Raw genomic sequence first — 23361 nt, forward strand, 5'->3', positions numbered from 1 at the left:
TTCATGACAATTTGGCTCGGACCGATTTTAGCACGGTTTGTTTTGGTAACATAAACGTTCGAATATGGCATATGTAAACCAGATGTTGGCAGCATTTTCGAGTTAAAAGCAATTCCATAATTATATTGATTTAAACTACTTACAGCAAGAAATACTGGTAGAACATAACACCCATATACCATTCGAATCGATTCGTCGCGATCAGCAAATGCGTCTCAGTTTTCTCGGAGATGACTCAACCATTCTCTACAATCTCAAATTCATACGAAAAGTCCCAAACAAAGTTCCTGAACTACGTCTAGATCCGACATCTGGTTCCTGAGCTACAGGTTGATCTGTCAAACGATGTCTATTTCTCATGAATTATCTGGTTAGCAGATTTAGATAGTCGATAACCAAATAAACTAATTTCAGTTTTAGTGGTATTCAGTTTTCGATTTGGAAGGTATTCAAAAATTTAATTCGCGCTACGATTTCTCAAAGATGTCTACACTGATTTTAAACATTTTGAATCAAGTGAATTTAACTGACTTCGGCTACACCGATTTTCGAATTCCGGTTCCAGTATCGAATCATTTCTCAAAGCTCAATCGATTTGCAGTTTCGACATTACACGGTAATGTCGGAATGACTCAAATCTAAAACTTAAAACGAAGGTCATTCAAATAATGTCATGAGAACTAAAACACCGAAGAATATTCATGCAAGAAAAACATGCGGATTGAAAAAAAGGTATCATCTCACTGCTAGGTGGATTGAGCACGTTTTTATACAACACCTTTTTGGGTACTATGTTTGTACAACAGTTTTCAAGTTATGGCTTTAAAAAAAGTGCATGCAAAAGATTTGCCTTTCTGAAACTTTTTTCTGGGGTCGAATCGGTCACTCTCTCCGTGCAAAATAATGGTTTGCCATACCGAAGACATGTGCATAATTTCATCCAAATCGGACCGACGATTCTGAATTTACTACCTTTTATTCTGTTAATTCCTTAAATAGCCTATAATATTGATTCATTAAAATAATACTACACATATCTAATGACGAATGTCCTTCAAGTCAGAGTAAGTGAATTTTTTCTCCCCCTTCTTCCGTCTCTTCACTATCTTAACGTGAACTGACCTACGTAATTCGCTTTCTTACCCCTTTTTTTCAACAACATTTATTTTTCTCTGTTTCACTCCTTCTTTTCCGCAAAATTCACCACCACGTCACCAGGTCAATTCAGCAACCGACCAGCCGCTTCCGATGACTAGTTGGAAAATCAGATCATGAAATTGAAGATATTAATTTACTCTAATTTTAAGTAGTTAAAAATGCCCTTGGCATCTTATAGCTTAACGCAGTGTGCCTTAATATATGCTAGTGAATAAAACAAAAAGTAAGTGAAGTTCGCATTGTACGCTTCTTCTACTCAGTCGATATCTGCTTACGGCCGGGACGATAGATATACAAAAAAATATAGACTCAAGTCTTTTTTATGAGCAAAAAAAATAACATAAAAATCTCATAAATTCAAAAATTGCCTTATAAAACCAAATAACTTCAAAAGTTTGCGTAAAAAAACCGTGAAAAAATATTACCATATGTATTAAAAATTCATGAAATATCGAAAACTGGTGTTATCAAGAAAAAAAATTGAAAAATTTTAGATATGGACTTTGGGACAGTGAGATTTTCGATGCCAAGTGATTTCGAAATTCATGAAACGTCGCGATCTGGTTTTATCACTAAAAAAAACATAGCACTAGATCTCTACGTTTCCTGTTTTTCTAAAACAAAACAAGAAAACCACAATAAATTTGCAGAACTCTGAAAATTGAAAATAAAAACTCGCATAACTGAAAATTCGTATGAAGAATACCGCCTAACTTTGAAAATTCGAATAAACCGTACAAAAAACGCTTAAAAAGAGACTGGACTAGAAATGAGTTAAACTAGTGAACAAAATTAGTGAACGAGTATATTCACTGTTGACTTCAAGCAGTGTAAAGTTCGTCCTTCGATGCAAAAATTTAAAACTTCGCTGAAACATCTCGATATAAAACGGGTGTATTTGCTTCAGCTCAACAAGACGAATAACATAGGCTATATTTAGTTCAAAAACCAGTTGAATGTAATCGAATTCACTAAACACACATATTACCCCTCAAAATCGCTCCATTTAGACAAACATCTTAAATTGGAACGCAGAATGATGTAAGTTTTTGTTTTAGGGCGAAATAGAAACCATTTCATATATATGCGGACAAGTCCTGCACTTGAGTTCTATAAAGAGAATGTCTCTGGAACTAAACAGCATGCGTTTACTTGTAACAGAGCTTCAGTGGAGACGCGAAGTTGTTTGATAAACTTTAATTGGATGATAATAAGTATGTTATTGCATTTTATCCGTACCCGATTTCCGGTTCTGGAAGTATAACAGTATTTGTTACTATTCGAAAATTCAACTGTTTGAAACTGTCTTCAATTACAATTGCTGGACGACAGATCTATGTGTTCAATGTGCTCAAAATTTTTTGTTGATGTCATTCATATACATTTGTATACAGAAATCAATTCCAAATGTTTTGCTTCAATATGTGACGTTTGTGAAGTTCATACTACTCAAAATTTCCATGAAAATAGAATAAATATCACTGGATAGAAACATATATTGGAGAAGCCAAATGAATGAAAAATTTCACCACAAACCGTTAAAAATAGCATACCGTTTAAGTCAGTAACAGTTAAAAAATAGCTGGAAAGGAAATGGTTGTAACATGCATTGAAAAAAATTCAATTCGAAAGCTTAAGAAGATGAAACCCGGAAACAATTTGTTGTATACATTTTGAAGCATGAAGACTGCATCAATTTTTTTCGTGTTCTACTGTTCTGTGAAATGATAGTTTTCATCTTATTGTTTGATATTTGGAAATTTACCTATTTTTACACATAATTTTCAATGAAATCAAATCTCTAATATTCTAATAAAAAATTCTGTGATAACAAGAGAAATTTAAAAACTAGCTTAGATGAGATAGAACCAGTATCTTAAATCACCACCGCGTTCGAGTCCACTCAACAGGTATTACCGCGATGATTAACTTTTGCATCGTCAGCCGCAAAACATAAGCGCCCATGAATAGTTAGTTAGTTATGTATGGTAGGAAAGTGTAGACATGTAACGTCGCGATGGTTCGAATTCATAATTCTGCCAGCTGCGCTATCATCTATCGCTTGCTTGTTACTGCGACCGGTTTTCTATTTATAGAAATACCAACATCACTTTACCGATGTTTGACACAAATTGCCTGCACTTCCGGTTTATCATCCGCTCGCGGGTGAAAGAAAAATAAAAACTAGTTCTGTGGCAGCGTGGTGAGGGATGCGGTGCGTCCTCTAACAAGGTGCAGTAGCTAACGAGTGTGTAGTGATGGTCATTCATGTACCCGGCGATTTTTCAGTGTGGGAGGACAAATTGCGTTTTAATTCGCTGAAAATCGGCCTATGACTTTGGTTGGATTGAAAATGAGAAATTCTGACGAATTTCCCGCGGATGTTAATTCGCAGGAGATTAACATTTCTTCTTCGAAAATTTAATATTATATGATGAATTTCTTTTTTGGCAGAGTTGGCTTAAGGCGAAACATTTGTTCATAATTACTGCTGGGAGTAAAATCGCAATTTATATAGCATGCGTACGATTTTGGAAGAAATAAATTTCTAACGGTGTATTCACTTTGTACACATCAAATGGCCCAACCGGATTGAAATTCGTTCTGCTCTATCCGGAAGCAAATGTTTACCTGAAATTTTGCTTTTGGAATCTTTTACTTTGACTACTGATCGGAAATTTATGTACAGTTCTAGTGTCAGACTTACTTGATGTGAGCGGGGCGCTGTATTTTACCTTAAGAACTCGTTACTCTTTTTTAAGTTCTCTGAAGTTCTATAATTGCAATTCAAATCAAACAATGAAGAAATACTTTCGTGGGTTATTTTGAAATCATTTTGAAAAGATGCCCCAAAAGATTGTCAAAAGATGCGGTTTTTTTAATATCTCCTTGGATTATTCTAAAGTTGATAAATGTCTATGTTAATTTCGTAACAATGAGATCCAATTAAATTGACGCACGGCGTGGAATACTGTTCTAAAATGTCTCATTTGCAATAGACATAATTTTAATGTAAATGTATGTAATTATTTCTAAATACTTGTAATAATCAGTATACACGGAACGACCGAAATTAGCTCTGCGCCTAATTCGTATTACTGTTTTTGGATAAGTTGATTTTAACAACAAAATTTCCAAAATAACTTTAAAATTAGTTAAAATTGAGAATTTACTTTTCTGAAGAAAACTCTTATTTTTAGAGAATGTGTTTAGTAGGCGAATATTCTGGACACAAACCAGCAATATTTCAATCCAATACGAAATTCCCATTGACAACTAATTTTGTTATTAAAATCAGAAAATTTGTTTCTATTTATCTATCACCATCATTGCTGAAGGACAGTACAAAGAACACAAAAATTAAATTAGTTTTATTAACAAGTTTATTAGCCAAAAACTCATGAGAAGTGTCAAAGCAAAACAAGCCATTAAAAAGCTAAAAGGGACAGTCTTGTTGAAACTGCTTGCAAATTGTTTAGATGTTTTTCGCATGTGTTACGATATATCCATATAGAAATTTCTAAACCGGTATGTAAAAATGACGTAAACTGTTAGTGGAAAGTGTATTTATTCAGAATGTTTTTACGCGGAACAGTGAAGTGAGTTTCGAATGTTGCACTCTAATTGTATATGTCAAATAAAGTTTTTTGTATCTTCCAACCTTCCGGTCTACGCCGTCCGGTGTACTACTTGTATTCGGTTTTTGTTTTCCGAGTGTTCAAAGTTTTCAGTGAGAGAGTCGATTTCGCGAAGTCGAATAAAGAAAACAGCGATTTAGAAGAAAAATTTTCAAAAAAAAAGTTTATGTTTCGAATTTGTCTTTTTCTCCAATACAACATCGTATTTGTACAATACAACATCGTATTATACCTGCGAATTTTTTTTTCGGTTGTGGTGTGCCATCTAGTGGCTAGTAGTCATTACGGTGTAAACGTTTTTTCGGTGACAGAGCGCCATATAGTTGCAAATTGCAGAAACCAATTCAACCATTTATGTTGGTTAAAACCAACGTTTTATTTCTCTAGTTCAACTGAAAAATTAGTTGAATGGATATGAAGTGTGCCTTAGCTAAGAAATGACAGCACGTTGGTGAATTCAACTAAAAAAATAGCCATTTCAACAAATATTTTATTATTATTAAGGGAATTGGAATTAAAAAATCTAAATTAGCAAAAGTAAGATTTTTTTAGCTGTCTCGAAAAATAACTAACTAAAATCAGAAAATCAACTAATTTTTTCGCCAAAATGCTGATTTCGGTCTTTCCGTGTAGTACCCTTTAGTTTGTCATTCTGTTTATGACGTAAAACTGTCTTGATATATTGGAAGTATAACAGTATTTCCGAATACAATACAATTCGAAAATTCAACTGTTTGAAACTGTCTTCAATTACAATTGCTGGACGACAGATCTATGTGTTCAACGTGCTTAAAAATTTTTGGTGATGTCATATACATTTGTTTACAGAAAACAATTCCAATTGTTTGCTTCAATATGTGACGTTTGTGAAGTTCGTACTACTCAAAATTTCCATGAAAATAGAATAAATATCACTGGATAGAAACATATATTGGAGAAGCCAAATGAATGAGAAATTTCGTCACTTTAAGCTGTGGTAGAAACGGCTCTATCACAAGACTGGGTCTGGTAAGCGTACATCAAACATGGTCTACATTCTAGCCGCCTCACGACCGGTATCATATATTCAAACATCTCTCCTACCCAGTGCTTGAGCGGAAGAATAGGTATAGAACGAGTAGACTAGTGTTTGTTGTCTGATGAGCAGGTAGGGTGGCGAAATGGTAACGCGTACGCACGGATTGCTTAAGAACACAGGTTCGAGTCCTGTCTCTGAGCATATCTTTTTCCAAAAAATCATCTTTTCTGTTAGTTTCTGATTTTTTTGGCTTTTTCAATATATGTTTCCACTCAATCATTGCAAAAACTGAACGTAGTTACGACGACTTTACCAACTAACATTAATGAATCATCACTGGATCATTTATAATTCATCAGATGATTCAACATGTGTCCAAAATTTGGGTGCGATAATCGAAAATTTTGAAGAAATAATGTTTGTAAACATATTCCCAGAAATATTATTGTTTATGTTCTTGGTTTTGGTTGCCGAAACTGTTTAGTTTAAACTGTTCAACTTCACAAAAAATAATCAAATTCATTTGGAAATCATCTACAGGATTAAATATCAATCCGAACAAAATACAAGTAAATTTATCTGGATGAATTTAAGGAAACTAAGTGGTAACCAAGTGGAAGCTGTTCATGGTTACCACTATGACACTTAGACACATGGCTTGATGAAAAATTTTTTTTGAGCAAACAACTTGTTTGCAAACCGATAAATGAATGTATGTCAATATGGATAAATGTTTTACCGACACTTGCGGACGTTTCGTCATGGAATTATTATAATAACCGTCGTTTTAACAACCGTTTGAAAATTCAATCACTCAATACTCTGTAAGTCGGATCTAAAGGAGAAATTGTATGAAATCATAAAGTTTTTTCCTTCGAATCTAAACGTGTGACAAATGGTTAAGATGTCGAAGTGAGTTTTTTTGGTCATCTTCTATGACGGCTTGAATTTTAAAGACTCATCACCCTGTAATTCTAGAATCAGAAGTCGGAATCGAATAAAACTGATCAGTTTGGTTCGGGACTATAAGATTGTTAATTTAAGTTAGTTTTAGCCTTCTTGAAAAAACGATTGAATTCATCTAGTACCGATACTTTCGGAACCGGAATTCGGAAATCGGTGTGCCTAAATCAGTTAAATTCACCTAAACGATAGTAAACCATTTCATTTGATTCAAACTTTTTTGAAAATCAGTGTAGCCAATGACTATCATTATATACTCGTGTTGAGGCATGCAATAGGAACTATAGAGCACACTTTTTGATTACGTCAATTGCCAGAAACATAACTGGTTTTCGTGAACACGAGTAAAGCTGACATGCTTCTTTCATACTTCCGAATGCCGATAATCGTTCGCATAAGTCGAATGATTGTGTGAATTTTGATACTTTTTCTCACTAGCATTCAGAATTGTACCGGTGCAACTTTACTAAAGTACGACTTATTGACGATAAATTGAATTAGGTGGAACAAACGTCATCAGACATGTGGTGAACCCAACATTAGCAAGAATATAGCAAACAATATAGTAGTTGTTTTTTTCCAATTTTTTCATACTCAGTGTAAGAAAACTTCTCAGTACATTATTTATTTATCTACACCAGAACCTAAATTCTGGACTAGAATTAAGAAAGTGAAACTGAATTGACTAACTGAAAACTTGGGACAGGCTCAAACCTCAAAATTCAGGTTCGGAATCCAGACCATCATTGAACTTAGTTCTAGATTTCTGAAGCTGTACTCATTTTCAGAATACAGATTCCGAATTAAGCTCTAAATCTTTGCTTTGAACTCAAATTTCGGATCTGAATCCAGGAACTGAAATCAGTTCCGAAATCTAGTTTCAGAATCCTCCAAACTTAGTTTTAGCATGCAGGTTGTGAATTCAAAATCTGAATTCAGAAATTCAATTTTGAAACTGAATTCAGGAACTCTGGTTCTGAAATCTGTTCCTAAATTCTGGTCCGGAGTTCAGACCTAAAATTTGATTCCAGAATCCAGATCTGAAACTCATATCTTGAATTTGTTCCAGAACTCTAAAGTTGAATTCTGCAATCAGAACTCTGGATTTGAATTCTGTACATAAATTAATGGAATAAACCCAGTTACAAAATCTGGTCTAGGAACTAGTTCCGAAAATCTAGTTCCAGAATCAAAAATTAGAATTCAGTTCCAGAGTCTAAATTTTAAATTCTAAACCTGTATTCGGAAAGGAAATCTGAAACTGAAATCTGAAATTGAATTCTAATCGTGAAATTAAGTTCAGATCTCGTGTGGACCAAAATCTAGGTTCTAAATTCCGTTTCAAATTTTAGATTTAAAATTCAATTCCAGAATCCAGATCCGATATTCAGAAGCTGTATGCGATAACTGACCCGGGTTGGCGGTTCAATGCATACGGCGCTGGTCTTGCAAGCCAGTTGTCGTATGTTCGAGCCCCGACCTGGAAGGATTCTTAGTGTCAGTAGGATCCATAGCCATGCAATGATTCTGTACACTAAGAATCGGCTGCGAAGTCTGTTGAAACAGAAAGGCCAAATTCCACAAAAGAGCGCGCAACCTTATTCTTCAAAAATGAGTTACAGATACAAACACATGATGTGCTCCATGATGAAAAACTACTAGACGAAACCGAATATAGTAATATACTAGACGAAAATAAAACTTCATTCTTTTTAATATTTTTACGTTTCGTCTTTGACTCATCAGTGCAGAGCAGTTCAAATTGAACTGCTTAGTGCTAAACTCGGCAGTTCAATTTGAACCACTAAGCAGACGTAAAGTTTCTGCTATTTACAGAACACTTTTTGTTTTGCAATGGAGTGCAATGTCTTTTCTGATGTGCCGAACGAAAACGTGTTTTCGACTATTTCTGGCCGATGCAGGTTTGGTCAATTAGGGATTAGCCATTCTTTTACTTTTCGATGCCGTGTTCGGTTCCTCCTTTTCTTGTTTAGCTCCAGTGTAACCGGAGAACAAAATGTATCAGGTTCCTTTGCGCAACCCTGTACTACTATCGACCACGAAACATACACTGAATTAAAAATGTTATTTATATTTATTAGATTTATCATATCAATCGTATGCATCGTATAACTCATAGAAGTCATAAATAATCTTTATTAAACATGTACGTGAAGTCTAAATATGCGTAACCACCATAAAATAAGAATGATAAGAATGTTATAATCAATTTATACGAAAACCCGATATAACTTATCTCATTACATAGTTTATATTCATTGGATGTATCATATGAAAAAGCACTTATGAACTAAACGATGCAAAATAAATATTGAATATTAGGCAAATACCATTTTGAAATCGATACGAATATAATATACAAGATGGGCGAAAAATCGATGAAATTTATTCCAATATAATTTTAATATTTATTAGATTTGACATGTGAATCGCATGCAAATTGTACAGATTAAGAAAACATAACCTTGTCGGAAAAAATCCTAGTCACAGAAGAATAAGGGATGCTATTTTCTTAAGTTGAGGAGATTAGCAAACTTTATAGACAACAAAGTTGTGGAGTTTGTTTTACACTAGGACAGGACCTGGCAATTGTTAATCCACTTCTAGGACCAGTTTCGGACCAGCTCGTGATTGGTTGAAATTGACATAAGCAAGTACAAGTTCATTTAGGGGTTAGCCAAATTTTGTGCTAGGGCACATAACCGTTTTCATTATTTTTACGTTTCGTCTTTGACTCATCAGTGCAGAGCAGTTCAAATTCGACACGTCAGAAAAGACATTGCACTCCTTTGCAAAACAAAAAGTGTTCTGTAAGTAGCAGAAACTTTATGTCTGCTTAGCGGTTCAAAATGAACTGCCGAGTTTAGCACTAAGCAGTTCAATTTGAACTGCTCTGCACTGATGAGTCAAAGACGAAACGTAAAAATAATGAAGTACAAGTTGTTGAAATCAATATTACTGCAGGGTGGTAGAAAAAGTGTTGTCAGTATCGTCGGTAACAATGTAGCTTGATATTGGATATTTTATTTTTCGGATCATCTTTTCAAAATTATTAATTTCAATAGGATTTAAGTTCAATTGGTTTTTAAGTCCTGTCAATGTGGAAAGCATACAATTACATTTAACAATCACTGGATGATACAAAGAGAAAGCCTGAAATCACGAAGTGTGATATGGACGAGAATATTGATTATGATGGTTGACAATAGCACCGAATCTTCGGATACTTCTTTATTTTAATATTTTTCTCAAATAGAATATGTTGAATACTTTAGTTAATAAAGCTGCAAAAATTAATTACCCAAAATTGAGTGTTTCAGAAAAATTTTATTAAGCTGTTTCAACTAAACGTTTTGTTCAAAACAAACATATGATCAAAATGAATCCAGAGCTATATTTTTGACCGATATAACATTTGTCTAAGTGTTTTCAAATGATAAATAATCGCATGTTATAAGGGGAGAAAGTTTTCAGAATGAATAATTATCTCTACTGGCAACAGTGATCGCGAAGCATTTATTATTTACAGCAGGGAGCAACCGGAATAAGAAGAGAAATATTTTTCTAGAAAAAGAAGCCAGTTGTCTGGTCCTGTCCTAGGTTTTACATAAAAATAGTCGCGAATCGTACTACATGTGGTTGCGTGTCGTCGTTATCAGCTGCTCGAGGCAGTTCTTCTAAATTTTACACTTCATAGAGCTATTAATAATCGCTGACACGTCAGCGCATTCAACTTCCAGCAAGAATATGCCATTACGGATCATAAAATTGCAATATGATATGTTTAATTTTTTCATTGCCACTTGACAAATAAAATGATTCGAATTTTCATTTTGTAGTCTAGGGGTTACACTTCTTCCCTCCTGGAAGAACAGTGTGATGATCTGATAGAAGTAAGTGAAGTTAAAGTGTTGAAACGATTTTTTTTATATAAACCGATTCCATACGAAAATAAACTATAACTATAAATGTTCAATAATTGTACAATTCTGTTTTATTGTGGTTATTGATTCCCCTACGTATAATAAGTTAATTATTTTGAATATGAAGCATATTCGCAAAACCAGTTTTATTAAATATGAAACATTTGATGTTTATATTACAAGTATATGGAACTAGAATGACCTCCATTAAACGTTATATATGAATTTTATACAACAAGTCATAAGTTCTACGTGAACCTAACTATATAATTTCGGATTGCATACAGTAATAACTTCATCAGTTTTCTCAATGTATGTTGTGTGATTATCTAATAGTGGTTATAAGGTGCGCTAGTAAATTCGATTAGGCCTGGTAATTTCATTTGCAATATGAAAATCTTATAAAATAAATTTAAGAAGGGTTTAGTATTTCTTATGATTATCTAATACATTTGACATGATATTGAATACACCATGTAACTATCATTGAAAATGCCAATAGTGCAAATATATTATAATATCATATAATTTGAAAGTGAAAATTTAGCTCAGTGTACGTGCTCGAAGACTATAAACCAGTGGTTCCCAAACTTTTTTTTAGTCAAATGCCCATTTCGGATACATTATTAACAGTTCGGCTGAAAAGTTCGTATCTTTTAATAGAAACAACATTTTTTTGCCAAAATTCGTTTTTATTATTCAACATAATTGCCATCAGAGGCGATACAGCGATTATAGCGATCTTCCAACTTTTCGATACCATTTTTGTAGTACGATTTGTCCTTTGCCTCAAAATAGGCCTCAGTTTCAGCGATTACCTCTTCATTGCTTCTAAATTTTTTACCAGCGAGCATTCTCTTGAGGTCTGAGAACAGGAAAAAGTCACTAGGGGCCAAATCTGGAGAATACGGTGGATGAGGGAGCAATTCGAAGCACAATTCGTTCAATTTCAGCATGGTTTTCATCGACTTGTGACACGGTGCATTGTCTTGATGAAACAAAACTTTTTCTTCTTCAAATGAGGCCGTTTTTTTGAAATTTCGTCCTTCAAACGCTCTAATAACGCTATATAATAATCACTGTTGATGGTTTTTCCCTTTTCAAGGTAGTCGATGAAAATTATACCATGCGAATCCCAAAATACAGACGCCATAACCTTACCGGCCGATTGTTGAGTCTTTCCACGCTTTGGGTTCGGTTCATCGCGTGCAGTCCACTCAGCTGACTGTCGATTGGACTCCGGAGTGAAGTGATGGAGCCATGTTTCGTCCATTGTTATATATCGACGAAAAAAATCGGTTTTATTTCGATATAACAGCTCCAAACACTGCTCAGAATCATCAATTCGTTGTTGTTTTTGATCGATTGTGAGCTCACGCGGCACCCATTTTGCACAAAGCTTTCTCATATCCAAATATTCGTGAATAATATGTCCAACATGTTCCTTTGATATCTTTAGGGTGTCAGCTATCTCGATCAACTTCACTTTACGGTCATTGAAAATCATTTTGTGGATTTTTTTCACGTTTTCATCGGTAACAGCCTCCTTTGGACGTCCACTGCGTTCATCGTCTTCGGTGCTCATATGACCAGTACGAAATTTTGCAAACCACTTACGAATTGTTGCTTCGCCCGGTGCAGAGTCTGGAAAACACTCATCAAGCCATTTTTTGGTATCGGCGGCACTTTTTTTCATCAAAAAGTATTGTTTCATCAACACACGAAATTCCTTTTTTCCATTTTTTTCACAATAACAAAAGTAGCTTCACTCAAAATGCAATATCTCACAAACTAATAATCAGACAGCTGTCAAATTTATACACGTATCTTTTGAAGGTTGGTACTAACTGAAAATGGTATGGATTTAATTCTAGTGGCGCCCTCTCATAGAAACGATACGAACTTTTCAGCCGATCTGTTATTTTCACTGCCCACCAAGTAAAAGAAATGAAAAATATCTGTGGCAATCGAATAATCATTTTTACAGTTAACTTGAGATTCAAATACAAAGTAGAGAAATGGCACAAAACCTAAGTTTCTTTCCATTTCCACACTTTAGAAAAAATGTTAATTCGTTATCCTATTGAGCAAACATTGGGTGAGCAAAATAGAAGCTAATTTAGACACAACAAGATCTCACATAAAAGCCGGGAAATTGAAGAGAGATTTGATTGGTTGGGGAAATGTTTGATAATATTTTACGTGTGGAATTAGATCACAGGGGAGAATTAACTGAAAATTGAATTAATCTGTCTGTGGAAGTTTTCTGAGTTGTGTTTCATCACATCTACAGTAGTTCGATTGGCAGAACGATTTCCCCAGTTTAGAGAACGTTCCACTACAGCCAATAAGTTTTGATTGCCAATTTATAACCGTCTCTAATTGGTGTCGCCAGATTTTGGATTTCGCTGTTTTCATTTTACAAGTTATATTTCTAGTCTGTATTTCCGTTGGGTATTGAAAAAAAGTTCTGCATTAGCTGTGTTTTCTTGTTCAATATATGAGCAAAACTGTGTATTTTTCTTAGGTGCTTTTCTAAAAGCTGTCAAATAGGACAGAGATACAACCAATCAGTTTTCGCAACTATTTTTACATTTATATAATCATCCGAAAATAGCTGCTAACCATCAGTAACTTAGATTTGCAAATAACCTTACTTGCTAATTCCTTGGTGCGAACTTTGAATAACTTCGAGATCGTAATTGCACGGATTTATAGGTGAAGATTTTTATAAACATCTATCTTCACTTATCGTTTGGAATAGCTTACCGCACTTCAAAATATAACAAATTGCATGGTGTTAGCTTGAACAAACAATAATTGACAAATACTCAAAAACGCATACAAATACAGGGTCCGGCACTCGAAGTGTATCCAATTAAAAAGGCCATAAATTCAGTTTGGAAAATTACTTTTACTTAATTCAAAGTACAAAATGTGTAAAAATAATACAAAATTCAGAATCAATTCACTTTTGCTCGATATGACCACCTTTTGCCTTGACTATGGCCTTGAGACGGTCAAAAAACGAATCGCAAGCTGCCGAATGTGACTTGCAGGTATTTAGGCCCACTCGCGGACAATAACTTTTTTCAGCGCCTCGAGACTGGTGTATCTTTTAGTTCGGACTTTTCTCCCCAAAATGGCCCAAAGAGAATAATCCATTGGATTCGCATCTGGTGAATTCGAGAGCCATTGTGTGGACGTGATGAAGTTCGGAACGTTGTTTTTCAGCCATTCTTGGTTCACTCGAACTTTGGGAGACGGTGCCGAGTCCTGCTGAAACGTCCATGGCGGGTGCTGCCTCCTGGTGGCCAATAGATGACTCAAATTCTCGTATGAACGGTCGGTCAAGTAAACCCTATCGTTTTGAGAGTTTACGAATTGCTCAATTGGAAAAATTTTCTCGTCAGAAAATACAATGTTCGGAAATTGACCGCTTTCGGCCAAACGAAGCAACTCCTTCGCTCTCTCAAGTCAAGATTTTTTTTTCGCGTTCACTTTTGGCAAAATGCTTTCTTGCGCTTGTAAACAATACAACTCCGAACTGTCATTCAGAAAATTTCTAGAGAGCTGATGCCCGTGCGTCAGCTGCGCGAGCGGTCTGAAGTTGGTTACACTTCGAGTGCCGGACCCTGTATAAACAAATGTTTCAATATTTATGTGGCTCAGTCGGTTAAAGGATTTCGTAAAAAAATCTTGTTGTTTGAAACGCGTATTTACCAAAACTGTTGACCGTGTTCAACTCTCGCCCCAAAGTAAAATTTTAAAATATTTATGGTTTTGGTTCTATTACTTGTGTAAGAGAAATAAGCCATAACATTTGAGATCAAACAATTTATTTGAAGTCAAACAGTTTATTTGCGGTTCGGAGTCTTTCAAAAGTTTTGATATGCATGATTGTGTTTCTTATTTTTGCTAGTATTTGGATCTATGCTCGTTAGAAAAACTCGCAAGTCCTCCCACAGTGATGCTAAGGCGATTTCTCAGATTGGTAGCCAAAACTACATTGAATTTTTTTCTTCGGCAGGATATGGAGAAGGAATCGCAATAAGATTGATATCAACAATGTTTCATACGCCAGAATATGGCTTGGGAAACAACTACTAAACCCAGATATCTAGAAAATCTTCATTTTCATCAACTCATTCAACTTGTCTCGCAGTTCTGAATCTGATTTTTTCGAATTACGGGATTTTAAAAATTAAAATTTAAATATCATCAAATCTCGACATAAGGTCCTTCGGAGTAATTTCCTGATGAGCGCTGACGATTATTTGCAAATTTTTGTGCTGCTATTATTTTGGAGTCTGAAATTTAACGTAGACAGGCTAAATTGATTTGTTCTGAAAACTCTTCAAAAATTGAATTTAATTCATAAAATAAATTCTGTACGTATTTCAACGGTAATGTACGCGGCAATATTAAATTATATGGTTTGGAAGTTTTTTTTATGACATTCAGCATTCCAACACGAATCAGAATTCTGGTTGTGCTGTAGCCCATAATCTCTAGAATGTCATATCCGAGCACCAGAAGAACTCAAATCATATCACAAGCCTGAAAGCACCAGGTTCGTGTGAAACGGTGTGAATGCAACCGTTCTTTTATATTCAATTTGCATATTCAAATTAAACAGAGGGAACCGAAGCTTCTAATTAAACATCCCTGGTTCGGTGAGTGGCGGCTGCATTATATGCATTCAAAGGTGCATTTTCATTTTCGCTTGCACTGTGCTTAACATAATGAATGGCGGCGTACGTGGTGTGGTGAAGCGAGTGATAAGCTAGTACGGTGATTGGGCCTTCTAGCGAGAAATATTCTATTGTCGGCTCACCGAGCGAACGCAATGAAAATAGAATCCGCGGGGGGTGGCAAGGTAGGTATCGTACGAGACTCACATTAAACTACAGAAACTTTCCCGATTCGCTGCTGGTAGTCGGGGTTGGAAAACCTTCAAGTACATAGTTGATGCAAAGGAGATATTGAGCGGAAATCATTGCAGGAAAGAAGCGATCGGAAATGAGATTTCATGTCATTGGAGTTTAATTTTTCAAACCAGTTCTCATCTGGTTTCATTTATGTTCGATTCCAGTTCAACTATCGTGATAAAATACGCTTCATTAGTTGGATAAAAATAAGTCTTTGATCAACAATTAAAAAAGATCCTTCATTTTATTCAACTGATCGTTTGTTGGTCTGACAATTACTAAAGTAGTTTGGCATTCCCCTAATAATGGTCTCAATTTAGATAAATCTAGCTTGACATACTATTTAATATGCGGTTAAATTACTGTTTCTTACCTTTGCGATCCCATTGGGTCCAACTCCAAGTCCTTGGAGAATTTCCTGGAAAAGAAAAATCACTCCATGAATAAATAATTCGAAATAGAAATATTTGAGATGTTCTTCTGTGATGGTAATAATAAAGAAACCATTTCTGATTCGAAATCATTGTTCATTCGTTCGTTTAAATTAGTTTTCCGGCGGGTAAGAGTTTTATCTGCACGGAAAGCTTTTCCCGCGCTAACGTTGACTAGAATAAAACTTACAGCTTGCACAGCAGAATAAATCTCTTTGTGTGAGTTTTCAAGCTTAAAATTCGCTAATAAAATCGTACAGCCAAGCGTGACGGCTCTCTCGAGCTGGTGCAAGTGAAATCTGGCGACTAACAAACAGATGGGTGGTGGTCTATAAAAGCTGGATGTTCCACTAAGTGGTTTTATGACGTCATAACGCAAAACTTCTAGATCGCCCAAACGACTGTCTGGGCTATAAGACGAGAGAATATAAAGAGAAGCATAAATATGGCAACTTTACATTATTCAGGTATAAAAAAAACCTAAACCTGAAATCATAAATCGCCAGGTAGGTGTTCAATCGAGAAGTCATACACGAAAAATAGTTCGATTAAGTTAATATCTGGATACGCCGCTTGTTTTTTTTCCTCAAAAATAAACGGTTCTGGTAGCGTTTTGACAGCAGATTATCCGGAAAGATTTTCTATTCCAATGGTAAAAATTGTGTTTTGATTTAATAATTTATTGTGGAAATTTTCAGCAATTGCAAAATGTTTGAATTTGATAAAATGTGTCGCGTTCCATGTCTTCACCTGTTTTTGCGAGTGCAAAAATGTTGTTCGGAAGGATCACAGCAAGCGTTTTAGTACAACTTACGATCAATAGATTCATTGCACAGTGGTTCAAGAGTCCAATTTTATGCTCTTAGTTGAAAATTAATTATAAACGTGGTTTTCGATATACAGTTTCTTCAGCAAATTTGCTCAGAATGATAGGCTAAATTGAATATTTGAAAATTTTATTTATGTGATGATTCCCCCTAAAAGGGAGATAAATATATTATTTCAGCCCACTGTCAACATAGGGGCTAAGTAACTTGGACGAAGTTGTATAGAAAGTTATTTCAAACAAATTTGAAGAAGGTACAACTCCCATAACTTGAGTAGAATTCATGATGTAATATTATTCATTCAGGGTTGGTAAATTTTAAACATCCATGTTGCTCTTTTTTGTTTGCATCGTCTTCGACTCGTCGAAGCAAAAAAGTTCAAATTATACTATTTATTCATCTTGTGGAAATACCATTAAATATTTCATTCGAACTAGGCTTAAAAGAAAGTCCACCGCAAATGATAGATTTTTTAAATTTTTTTTATTTGGCTCAAATTTTTCTTAAGCGTTATCTATGGCCAAACGAAACAATTTGCATCATCAGTTTGCAATCAGTTCTCATTCGACACAGTCGGAAATTACTTACGGTCGAGACGACAGAGACAAAAACAATACAGTGTAGTGAACAATAGAGTGTACGAAATGGGCAAATACGATTTAACAAAGCCTGAAACGTGGCCTACAAGACCAAATTCAATTTGTATTGATTTCAAGCGTTGCAAAGTTAGACCGGCAGCAAATGAAATTGAAATCTTACATAAAGAACGAATGCATCTAGTCGCTAATAATGTAACTGAGATTCAAATTCAACAAGGTGTCTAACTGTGTGTACATTATGTTCAAACGTGAAAGAGATGCAATTGCATTCGCTTCGGTTAACAACGAGGTGCACAGCGTTGAATGTGACAATGTTAAATACAAAATCCCTGTGTACATGGTGAACAATGCTATACAAGTACGCGTGCATGACCTTCTTCCGCAGACGAACGATAAATTCCTCCGTGTAAAACGCTGATTACCTATGAAAATCAGTTGGTTACATGTCAGTTTTGTGAACAACCTGCACCCTACATAAACTGTGAAAACAACATCTTCAACCAAAAACAAGGGCAACCGTTCAGTAACGGTAACTAGTGAACCCGGTAACTGCTTTCAGCCTCAAACCAACCATCAACTGTAATCAATATACAACAAGGCGCATCTATAGCGACTATCAACGAGCCCAAGACTACGATCAACAAGGGAAACGAAAAGAGAACGGAAACCACACACAACACGGACGATGGAGCAATGGATGAAGAGATGAGTCACGGACAAAGTGACCGTCGATCCTCGCTAGATGGGAATGGAAGCTCCTCTCCCTATAGAAAACAGTGACAACGAGACCAAGTAGTAAAAAAAATTATACTTTTGTAACAAAAGTATCAGTGAATCGGCCACGTAAAACTTTTACGCAGTAAGGCCTGAATAAAAATTTTATTAAAAAATCAGTTTACAATTTCAACTCCAGTCTCACTTTTGAGAAGGGACTAAAAAATATGTTGTACCGTACCTTACCTAACAGCTACAGTTCTGGGGTGTCCTTCGCTGTATCAAGCATACGTCTCCACATAACTTGGTCCATGGCTGCTCGTCGCCCGCCACTCAAGGCACGGATGCTTCTGAGATCACCCTCCACTTGATCGATCCACCTTGCTCACTGTGATTCTCTTCTCCTTGTACCAGTCGGATTAGATTCAAAAACCATTTTCACTGGGCTGTCGTCCGACATCCTTATGACATGCCCAGCCCATCGTAGACGTCCAATTTTAGCTGTCCGTACGATGGGTGGTTATCCTAGCAGCTGTTTACAATTCGTGATTCATACGCCGTCTCCACGTTCCGTCTTCCATCTGCACTACGCCATAGATGGTCCTCAGTACCTTTTTTTGAAAACATTGAGGGTGCGTTGGTCCACTGCCAACATAGTCCAGGTCTCGTGGCCATAGAGAACAACCGGTCTAATGAGCGTTTTGTAGATGGTCAATTTCGTGCGATGGCGTACTTTTCTCGATCGAAGGGTTTTTCTGAGTCCAAAGTACACACGATTCCCTGCCAAAATACGTCTATGAATTTCTCTGCTGGTGTCATTATCGGCGGTCACCAGTGAGCCCAAATACACGAACTCGTCAACCACCTCGATATCGTCACCGTCTATCAATATTCGTGGTGGGAGGCGTAGTGTTTCTTCTCTAGAGCCTCTTCCTATCATGTATTTTGTTTTCGACGCATTTATGGCCAGTCCGATACGCCTAGTTTCAGCTTTCAGTTCGATGTAGGTTTCCGTCATCTTCTCAAGGTTACGTGTTACAATATCAATATCGTCAGCGAAGCCAAAAAGTTGTACGGACTTTCGGAAGATCGTGCCACTCGTGTCGATCCTCAATAGGGCAATATTGAACAAGATACAAGAAAGTCCATTACCTTGACGTAGCCCTCTCCGAGATTCGAAGGGACTCGAGAGCGTCCCAGATACTCGGACGTAGCACATCACTCTATCCATCGTTGTTTTGACCAATCGCGTCAGTTTATCCGGTGAATCGTATTCGTGCATGATCTGCCATAGCTGTTCTCGATCGATTGAGTCGTATGCCGCTTTGAAGTCAATGAATAGGTGATGCGTGGGTACGTTGTATTCACGACACTTCTAGAGTACTTGTCTTATCGCGAATATGTGATCCGTAGTGGCGCGGGCTCCAGTAAATCCCGCTTGGTATGGCACTAGAAGGTTACCACTGGTATCTCTGCACATTTCGGCATGTGGCGTGTAGGCTCTACGCGAGCCTTCTCATAGAACTTCCGTGTGTCATTTGTGCGGTACAGCTGTCCCATCACCTCCGGAAAACCGTGTTCTGTCTGTTCCGCGCCTGTCTGTATCGTTCCTCGTTCACTCTAGTGTGGTTGTGTTGCAGCATCCTCGCCCTTGCTGCATTCTTCTCTTCGACCAACTGCTGACGTTCGCCGTTAAACCAGTCATTTCCTCGATCACCTCGTACCTAGAATGGTTGCAGTAGTGCTACTCACGGCGGACCTTATGTTCCTCCAGTCGTCTTCAAGAGTCGTCGCGCCAAGCTGCTCTTCCGTTGGTAGCACTAGCTCCAGTTGTTGCGCGTATTCCTCTGCAGTACGAACGCTACGTAGATTGAGTCCCGGCGTTTCTGTGCGACGAGTGCTGTGCAATTTCGATATTTTTGAGTGCATACAAACCGTGACAAGGTAGTGATCAGAACCAATGTTGGCACTGCGGTAGGTACGGACATTGATGACGTCGGAGAAGAATTCGGTCGTATCCTGGGAAGCCAAGCGATTTGCAGTTCCATGTGCCAAGCTTCCAATCGTAGTCCTTATTTCGTCGCGTAAGTCTTTGCCGATTATTCCGAGTCGTATTTATATCCTGATTATTCGTAACAAGTGTTTTCCGGGCGGCTTGTTAGGCCTGCACTAACCTCCTGTCTCGCCGGAGGGCCATCGTGTCAGGACTGTTTAGAGTCCCACACTGACACAAGGACGGTAATCAGCCGCTCCTAACATGGAGAACAGACGCTGTTTCGAGCCGCCCCAACATGGGGAACAGACGCTCGGGTAAGCTCGCTCTCTGTAAAGAGAAGGCAAGCCCCCCCTTCCCTGTCAGCATACGACCAAGGTCCCACCGGGGTTGGTTACCCGATCTTTCCTATGGCTACTCGCACCCCAGCCGGCACCGTGGGGAGGTAGGGATAGGAGTTACTGGACAAGAGGCTAAGAACCACATTGGGGCCTGAATTGCGCATTGTCCAGTCGTTTACCAACCAAGTTTGTTGTATTATGGTTTATATGTTTTAGCTAAAGCCTAAAATAAAATATCGTAAAATTTTTAGAGAAAAAAAATTGAAAAAGTTACAAATGTTCAAAATAATGTTAATTTAACACTATTCAAGAATTTTTTTTTATAGAATTATCAAAAAAATCAAATCTTTGAATGTTTTTTTTTTTTTTATTCAACAATATAATATATTTTTAGGCACACTGCTTAAGCTCTAAGATGCCAAGGGTATTTTCTAATCTTAATTAACGACTAACTTAAAACTAGAATAGTATCATTAGATTATGTCGTCTTAGATTTTCTAGAATCCATTGTATGTTGCATGGGTCTTCCAGATGGCGCTATCTATGGCCGATTCCTTTCGGTTCGTGTGGGTCCGCGGGAAACACCCCCAGGCTACGAAGGCCCGGCGGGTGGCCCGCATGCTGGTCATCGACTGGAGCGTAGAACCGTAGACGGTGATGGTGATGTTACGGAAGAGAATGAAAAAAAAAGTAAATATTGTGGAAACCGAGGTAAATAGGGGGTATGGAAACAAAATGTCTGAAAACTACAAAGATCTAATTAGTTGCCATCGAGATGGTGAAGAGACGGAGAAAGGGGGAACGAATAGTTAGTGACAAAAAAAAAAAAGATCTTGTTAGTTCCAATGAAGATGGTGGACAGGGACGGGGATCGAGAGAATCGGGCGGATATTAGTGTCGAACCTGTAGGTGGAGATTATATTTTCTGAGCGAGGTATATCAGATTACACTTGGATATTAATGTGTTTAAGGTACTGATATATGAGAAACATATATGAACTATCCCGACTCGCCATCACATCTCGGACCGGAACCTCAGGTGGTCTACCTCGGGCCCTAAGGGATTCCAGTAGCTTCGACCTGGCGTCGCGATACTCTACGCACGACCACACGACATGCTCGATGTCCTGATAACCGTCGCCACAGGTGCAGAGCCCGTTCTCCACGATCCCGATACGCCGGAGATGTGCGTTGAATGTATAGTGATTTGACATGAGCCGTGACATAACGCGAATGAAATCACGACTCATGTTCATCCCCTTGAACCAAGGTTTCGTCGATATTTTGGGAACAATGGAGTATAGCCATCTTCCCAGTTCGTCATTGCTCCATGAAGTTTGCCAACTTTCGAGTGTCCTCTGATGAGAAATGCTAAAAAATTCATTGAAGCAGATTGGTCTTTCATAAATTTCACCTTCTAATGCACCCACCTTAGCCAATGAGTCTGCCTTTTCATTTCCCGGAATGGAACAATGCGAAGGGACCCAGACTAAGGATATTAAATAAGACCGACCAGATAAAGTTCTCAAGTGTTCCCGTATTTTCCCCAGAAAATATGGGGGATACTTTCCTGGCTTCATTGAACGGAGAGCTTCTATTGAACTTAAACTATCCGTGACAATGAAGTAATGGTCTTTGGGTAAATTTTCAATGATCTCAAGGGTGTACTGAATAGCAGCTAATTCTGCGACGTAGACTGAAGCCGGATCACTGAGTTTGTACGAAGCGGTGATGTTTTTATTGAAGATACCAAAGCCTGTGGATCCGTTGAGATTTGACCCATCAGAGTAAAACATCCTTTCACAGTCAACTGCTCTGAATTTATAATAAAAAATATTAGGGATCACTTGAGGGCGTACGTGATCCGGAATCCCACGAATCTCTTCTCTCATGGATGTGTCGAAAAACACAGTAGAATCAGAAGTATCCAAGAAATGAGCACGGTTGGAAACAAACGAAGAAGGATTAATATTCTGAGCCATGTAATCAAAATACAAGGACATAAAACGGGTCTGAGAATTGAGCTCGACAAGCCTTTCGAAGTTTTCAATCACCGTCGGATTCAAGACATTGCATCGAATCAGCAATCGATATGAGAGATCCCAGAATCGGTTTTTAAGTGGTATAACGCCCGCCAGCACTTCGAGACTCATCGTATGAGTCGACTGCATGCAACCCAAGGCTATACGCAAGCAACGATACTGAATTCTTTCCAGCTTGATGAAATGGGTGTTCGCCGCGGATCGGAAGCAAAAGCATCCGTATTCCATCACGGACAATATCGTTGTTTGGTACAGCCTGATCAAGTCTCCTGGGTGAGCACCCCACCAAGTTCCGGTTATTGTGCGAAGAAAATTAATTCTCTGCTGGCATTTTTGTTTCAGATACCTAATTTGACATCCCCACGTGCCTTTGAAGTCGAACCAGACCCCGAGATATTTAAATGTGAAGGCCTGAGCTATGGTTTCACCCCTTAGTTGAAGCTGTAATTGTGCTGGTTCTCGCTTCCTTGAAAATACAACCAGCTCAGTTTTCTCCGTAGAGAACTCGATACCCATTTGAAGAGCCCATGTCGACAAGTTGTCGAGGGTATCTTGTAATGGTCCTTGGAGATCGGCAGCTTTGGGTCCTATAATGGACACAACGCTGTCGTCGGCAAGTTGTCTTAGCGTGCAAGATGTGTTTATACATTTGTCGATGTCGTTTACGTAAAAATTGTATAAAAGGGGGCTTAAACATGAGCCCTGAGGAAGACCCATGTAACTGAATCGTATTGTCGACAAATCATTCTGCGCAAAATGCAT

The 23361-nt window shown here is 37.4% G+C and overlaps 1 protein-coding gene across 3 annotated transcripts in view; it reads right to left on the reverse strand.

Annotated features, from left to right (window-relative positions):
- Positions 1–23361, reverse strand: part of LOC131428522 (arrestin homolog) — a 365484-nt gene that overhangs the window by 137773 nt on the left and 204350 nt on the right. For all 3 annotated transcript variants that reach the window (XM_058592519.1, XM_058592517.1, XM_058592518.1), the window contains one exon: positions 16026–16070. In XM_058592519.1, the coding sequence (XP_058448502.1) occupies positions 16026–16070 (45 nt within the window). The remainder of the gene's footprint in view (positions 1–16025; positions 16071–23361) is intronic.

Source organism: Malaya genurostris, chromosome 2 (assembly GCF_030247185.1).
Source record: "Malaya genurostris strain Urasoe2022 chromosome 2, Malgen_1.1, whole genome shotgun sequence".
Lineage (NCBI taxonomy): Eukaryota > Metazoa > Arthropoda > Insecta > Diptera > Culicidae > Malaya > Malaya genurostris.